The sequence below is a fragment of the Zeus faber genome (assembly GCF_960531495.2).
Source record: "Zeus faber genome assembly, chromosome: 11".
NCBI lineage: Eukaryota > Metazoa > Chordata > Actinopteri > Zeiformes > Zeidae > Zeus > Zeus faber.
The window spans coordinates 6243139-6250638 of record NC_137205.1 but is presented as its reverse complement, the minus strand read 5'-3'; the positions used below and the strand labels follow the sequence as shown (position 1 = coordinate 6250638).

At 41.6% G+C, this 7500-nt stretch overlaps 1 protein-coding gene across 2 annotated transcripts in view; it reads right to left on the bottom strand.

The window, feature by feature from the left end:
* grapa (GRB2 related adaptor protein a) overlaps positions 1-7500 on the bottom strand; it is a 46184-nt gene that overhangs the window by 32152 nt on the left and 6532 nt on the right. For both annotated transcript variants that reach the window (XM_080009772.1, XM_080009771.1), the window contains exon 4: positions 1017-1185. In XM_080009772.1, coding sequence (XP_079865898.1) covers positions 1017-1185 — 169 coding nt within the window. The remainder of the gene's footprint in view (positions 1-1016; positions 1186-7500) is intronic.

Here is a 7500-nt window from a genome sequence, read left to right as displayed (position 1 = left end):
GTTTTTCATCCTCCAACAGCATACAGAGCTCTTTGTACACTCCTTTGAAGTTAGTTCTTTAGTTGGACGGAATTTGCTTTTTGCAGGTCCACGCAGAGCAAGGCATTGTGGATGGCGTTTACAAAGTTTTGATAAGTACATTGCACCATATCCAAATAAGTTAGTCTTATTCAAAACAATTTCTTGCGTTTGTTGTGAAAAAGCCCCTTTGGCCATCTCTTATCCTTCACTGACTTGTGTGAGGGCTTGTTGTCTGCTTTGACAAACAGTTATCTGTTTTGAAATTGCATTCATGCTGAATGTGTGAAGTTCTACACATAATGCAGCAAATTATATTTCAACAAACAAAAAGTCCTACGAGTTCAAAATAAAACCACTCTCCCTCTCCCCTCTTGTTCCTCCTTTCTTAGCCAAATGTCACTCTTTGGCGTACAGAGCAGGTTTAGGAGCAGTAAAGATGCTACAAAAGATCTCAGAGAAACAAGAGAAGCCCAGAATCTAGAGAAGGGCTGGCCTTAATCGACTTGGTTTGGAATGGAGGGTATACCCATAAAGTACAAATTAAATGTAGGAGGTAAGAGAAAAGGAAATTATCTCTGTTAAGCCCCTTTCCCACACGGAATCCACGGATACAATAACCCCAAACCCAAAGTTATTAAATCAGTTGGATCATTTTCAACCTGTCCTACACTCTGCCTCAGGAAAATGAGCTGTTCATGATTGGCCCATTCAGCATTATGTAGCCATGAGGCTCCACTTGCATTCTGGGAGCTGGCTGAATGAACCTGGTGTGGGTAAAACTTTGGAGGTGATTATCTCAGAAACACGGTTTGCCACACCCTTGTCATTAACAAGTCATAGCTTCAAAAATATTTGCTTGATTGTCCCAAGTGACATCTTGTTTGGAAGCTCTGATTCTCCACTTTCAAATGATGCGAAAAACCGCCAAATGACCCTAAAGCACACGGTGGGTCACATATACATATACAGACCAACTGGTGGAAATTATCACTCACCCTAGCAAAGTGTTCGGGGTCTCTGAGAAAGACAGTCCTCTCCTTGGCAATGCTGTTGGTGTGGTAGAATTCCACCAGCTCGTTGAGGGAGCAGAAGACCTCTTCCCAGACAAAATACTGGCCACAGCGGTCCTGCAAGACCTTGAAATGCTGAACGTGGTCCCCGTAGCTGGGGGAGAAGAGGAGAGAGAGGGACACATCACAAAATGTAGCCGATTCAATCCGTCGCAAATCCACCCAGAACACCCGGAAGCATTAGGGCTCACTTCATCTTGATTAATTCAGGTTAGGGTTACCATAACCCGCACCATAAAAAGTAGAAAATATTTAGAAAATGTTTATTTTATATTCATGAAAAAGTAAAATCAAATAATAGATAAATAAATATCTATGTACAGTGCATGCGGCGGACCCGTTGCATTTCCTTCATGTACCCACAGGGGGCTGTGGATCCCACTTGGGGAACCGTTGGTCTGGATTACTATAAAGAGGAAACATGTAGGGCTGTACAATTTGCTCTCGAATTTAAAGTTTTGTCAAGTTGTGGGTGCCTTGTCCTGTTTTGTATCATGTTTTATAACATGGATAATAGCTTCTCCGCTTGACTCATGTCCCCTTCTACCCCCTTCTGGCGGGGCCCTGCTACTGCATCTTAGAGGACTACCACCCTGGAAGGTCATATTACTAACTTTTCTTCCCCTAGTACCAGCACTCTTATTTGGGGCCGCTTGGTTAGCCAACTGGCTGGATGGAGGGATAAATGTAGGCAGACGAAAGTCAGGAGAGAAAGAGACCTGAGTGAAAGGGAGAAGGATGGAGACACACGCAAGCACACACGCACGCAGGCATGCATGCAGGCACGCACACACACACACACACACACATACACACTTGCTTATCATCATCACCAGTGTATTCTAATTAAGGCCCACAGCGAGAGAGAGAGAGGGGGGGGGGGGGGGGGGGGGGCAGACAGCAGGTACTGTCAGAATTATATCACAACCCTTAAAGCCCACCCCACATTCGCCCCTCCTCCCCAAGTCACTTCTCTGCACTCTCTCCGTCATTCTGCTTTCAAATATCTCTCTCTCTCTCTCTGACCCCATTCTGTAATCTCCTCCTTCCGTTTCCAAAACCGCGGCAGATGTCTGGAACATTATCAGTGCTGGCCTGACATGACACCCCTGGCTGTCAATCTAACCCTGTCTGTGTGTGTGTGTGTGAGTGTGTGTGTGTGTGTGTGTGTGTGTGTGTGTGTGTGTGTGTGTGTGTGTGTGTGTGTGTGTGTGTGTGTGTGTGTGTGTGTGTGTGTGTGTGTGTGTGTGTGTGTGTGTGTGTGTGTGAGGATTTAAATGAGTGTCATTAGTCCCAGTGTTTAAGGTATGTTGACTTGGATAGCGTTTGTTGAAATGTGAGTGTGTGTGTGTGTGTGTGTGTGTTTTTCGCCGAGCGACACCCTGCCCTCACATATCACGGCGGTGTCTGAATGAGGCTTCCCGCCACTACTAGAGCATTAATAAGCCATCTACCTTATCTGCTTGGATGGTTGGAGGGAGGGAGGAAGAGAGGAGGGAAGGAAGAAAATGGTTGAGAGAATCTGAGGCAAGGCAGTAAAGCTGGTTGGAGAGGACCGGCGAAGCGGGGAGAAGGGAAGGAAACGGAGGAAAACAAGCAATAGAAGGAGGGGTGGACGGACAGACAGAGAGATAGCAGATGACATCGGCGGGGCGAGTTGTGAACAGGCGAAAACAAAAGGCAGCAGAGGGGTGAAAAGAAATGGAGGTGAAGGAGGAGCAAGGGACAGAGGTGCTCTGGAGAGTGCTACCCCCCCAAGGATAAGCTGCTCGTCGTATTTTATCACCGCTGTGGGGATGGAAAGAGTGAAGCAAAATCACCCAATCTGGCACACACACACACACACACACACACACACACACAGACACACACACACACACACACGCATGCACGCACGCACGCACGCACGCACGCACACACACACACACACACACTCCACATATTTCCCCCTCACTTGCACTTGTGCTTACCTATTCTCTCTCTCTCTCTCTCTCGCTCTCTCTCAGCTTTCATCGAGGTAAACATTGAAGATTAATAAAAAGGAAGTGAGAATAAAGTAATCAATTTTTTGGTGCGTCTGTCTCGGGAACAAGGAAAAAATGCATGTCTTAACGAAATCCTCGGCCACCCCATTGGGCCGGAGACAAGGCCGTCACACGGCAATGAGTTGAAAAATGGCTTTCCACACACGTCCCCATTCAACACCACTTAGTGCCACGTTCCCAAAATAAACTAATAAATAACCCATTGTGCCCTGTTTTGCAGGCATGGACTGGGGCTGGTCCTCAACTACTGGAGTAATTATAATAAACCCAAATACCCTTTCATTATTATCTCATTAAAGCTTCTTTTTTGTTAAGTAAAGTATTTTACCCCCCAATGTTTATATTCCCCTTTGTCTAGCTGATGATTTTAAAAGGCATTGTTTATATTTGAAGAGATTTGTAAAAACTTGACACATGTGGTTGGGGTGGTTCACATGTTGTACCTGGCTCACAGGAGTATATTCATGGTGACCTGCTGTGGGAAGTTCCCTCCCTGAACAGAAACGCTCCCTGCTGACATGAGGACAGTTATGTGATGATTTTAAAGTGGAACTCCATGAGATTGTCTGTGTTGGGTGGGTTGCACTTGCAAGTCTCAGAATTCCATTCAAATTTTTTAATCCAAGGGTGTTTCTGTCTTTTTTGTGAACGTTCGGCTTTCAGTAGATCTTTATTTATTTTACATCGCTTGGGTTTGGGGCATCTGGGCTCAACTTCTTATCACTCCCAATGAGGTGTACAGTAAACATAGCCATACTTAGTGAGCTAGAAATATAGGAGTGATGATTGAATCCCCCCACTGGATAGATGAGTCAAGCCCAACAGGTGGATGCAGGGGAGGTGGAGGCAGCAAAGCAGGTAGGGCAGGAGGGATTGGTTGCTTTAATTGGTGAGCCCATAGGGACGTGGAAGCATGGGGCGCCGTCCAGTTGTCTGACAAAAATAGCTTTGTGAGCTATGCATCATATACTGCAGGACTCTGAATCACACCTCTCAATTCAACTTCCCTGTGTACTTTCTGTGTTGTGGCCCCTCCCCCTGACTCCCCACACCTCCCAAAATGCCTTTGCTGAGAAAGCTGTCTGGTGGGTGACCATGGACACGGTACCTCTCCTATCTACAGTACGGTTCCTGGATTCATTTTCCATTTAATGTAAAATACTAATAAAAAATAATATGTGGAATGTGTGCGAATGGCAACAATGCTGGCCACTTATCTATACAAGTCAGTGGTCCATATGGACATGTGTTTGCACGCACAAATGCAAGCTGGCACAGAGGCATGTGAACATGTAGTGACTCACACCAAACATCAGAATTGGCTCACTAGGTTACAAAAGGGTACATGCAGAGAATTTGACTGGCTGTGTTGGCACACACTCAGATATGCGTGCACTCAATATACAGTATGTATGTTGAAAGATACTCAACTACATGAGCACACACACTAGACACACACCACAGACAGACAGACAGAAATGCAGGCACATAGATGGGAGCCATTTCCAAACCAGCAGCATCTAAACAGCCATGTTTAACAGTCATTAAACAGTCATTAAACAGTCATGTTGGACTTGGCCCAAGTGTAAAAACAATACACAAAAAAACATAAAAGAAACCTTCAGTGTCCATCTGGTGAAACCCATTTTAAATAACTCTCCTCCACCACCTCCCTCAATAACAACTTGGCTTCTGCCTCTCTTTACACTTTCTCCTGCTTTCCCTCCTCTGCTGCCTCTCTTTTTTTGCTTTGGTCCATGGACTCCTATCCTCTAATCCCTCCTTGATATAGTTACATTGTAATTGTGGCAATTGAACATTGATCATGGCACGTTTAATGCCTGATATTTGCAGTTTTTCCTAACCACCTCTATTCACCAAATGCCTAAAGACGACCATTTTTGAGCTTAAACCTAAATTTAACGTAACCTAAATGTAACAAGCGCTAAACAAATACCTAAACTTAAACACCTTGAACCTTATACGTGAACCAAACAATTTAAATCCTTGAACCTAAAGTGAACGATCTCTAACCTTATACATAATTAAGAAACAGCTTTTTCGTCTCAAAGGAGAGAAATTCTCCTATTCTCCATAATAACTAAAAAAAGCAATGCTAGATGTTGTTTTGGGGGAGAGCAAATAACATTAACATGTATATTGGATCAGTAAAGGCCAAGATCCACACACACACATGCACACACACGCACACATGCACACACACGCACACACACACATACATACAGAAGGCCCCTTTACCCTACGGCCAAGATGAAAACAAGCCTCATATCCAACACTAAGTTCTTGAATCTAGCCAAGTCATCTTCACGGCCCTCAAATCTGCAAAGCCGCCAACTTTTAAGATCAAGGCTCCAGTTGTTTGCCACGATGTCGCCGTGCCCGGCCCCCAGCTGCCTCCTCAGCTGAAGCTCTAGCTCCGAGAGAAGTTGGGCCAATAACCCTGAGCTCCAGCCACAGCAGTAATTTGGCATGAGGGGGGCTGCAGATCCTCCCTCTCATCCTCATCCTCCCCACGCCTCTTCTGTCAGCTCCCCCTGAACCTCTCACCACAACGCACCGTTAAGTTGGGAACTTAACAGTAATGTTAAAATATCAGGAGCAGTGGTAGAACAAGCTCCCCCTCCCCAGGAAGGCTGAATCATGATCAAACTTTTATATTAAATACCAATCTCTTCAGTAGTGACTCTCTACCTCCCCAAAAGTACCTCTAGGGGTAGACAGACCGTGTCCAGTGTGCGGCGTGGACACTGTAGTCTTTAGGCGTTACCAAACTATCGATTTATGTGTATATTTATATATATAGCTATATATATATAGCTTCTTACCTGGTAGATGTCAGTAGACCTGTTTGATTGATATTTTCAATCCGTAATCCACATTTATCCGGATTAATGAAGTATGGAATAAAAAGTAATCTTTAAATATTTGTCAGCGCGTCCACTTGAAAACACTGATATGTGCGACCGAGTCATGAGTTCAAGATCCAGCGAGTTGTCGGAAAAATAAAAGCCGTGCAACGGTAATTACGCACAGAAATACCACGCAACATTTTTCGTATATCTTGGAAACTTACTGAAAATGAAATCCAAGTAAAAAACTCAACTCAACTTTACAAATTAATTGTGTAAATCTGACTGCTATTGTAAATACATCATAATTTACGTATACGAGACACAACGCCATCTACCATCACTGAGACTCCGGATGTACCTCAATGGCAAACGGTAAGATAAAACAATGGCAAGATATAGTTCAAAATAAAAAATAAAATACATTTTTTGTAATAAACGTCATGTCTAAATATTTTCCTACACCTCAACTTAACATCTATAATGAAAAGGCAGAAAGTGTTTGTGAAAGTGACAAATTATTCTACAATAATTCTAATTTTAAATTAATGTCAAAGTTGCATAAATGTTGTCTGCATTACAATATAGACAATTAATCTATTAAACAACATACAACAACAGAAAAAGTTCAATAAAGTAGTAATTACAAATAATATGTGTTTTTATATTTTTTTAATTAAATATTTATATATCATATTTATATAAATATTTGTTATTGTTATGAAAGTAATCACAAAAGTTATTTTTGTTACTGTTACATATGCCAAAAAAAAAATAATAATGATAATATAAATAGATAAAAAAGACAATAAAGGAGCCATCGTCCAAAAATCCAGTCGTCAAGGTCAGTCACAATATTAAAAAAAAAAAAGTACTGAAGAAAAATGCTCTGAAAACAACACGAATCGAAAAACTTTCAATGTAAGTTTTCCATTATTGTTTTTCCATAATTGTCAATGGTTGAATTCTGATTGAAATAGATTTGCTTCATACATAAAAGTTGCTATGAAAGTTGGGTTCATGAAATTACATGTCATTTGTTGTCCACATTTCCATTTACAAACAATATCAGGACTGTTAGCTTAGCTATTTAGAACTGTTATTTAGTACTGACCTATTTCCTATGACACAAATTATGTCACTTTAGAAATTAAAATCAATAGTTGACATCTCATTCAAATGGGAATGCTTCATACATAATGTTATGAAAGTTGGATTTGTGGAATAACATGAATGTAAACTACATGATGTTTGTCAGTTCAGTAAATTTTGCAATTAATAACACGTACCTAAAACAAATAAACTGGACCCTGTGTATTGCTCCCTGCAGCTGTATTTATTATTATTATTATTATAATTATTATTATAATTATTATTATTATTATTATTATTATTATTATTATTATTATTATATACTGTTAGATATCTTGCAAGTTAGTATGTCTAACTGATGCAATACATTCACTGATTGTGCATGTATTGGTATATCGTTTT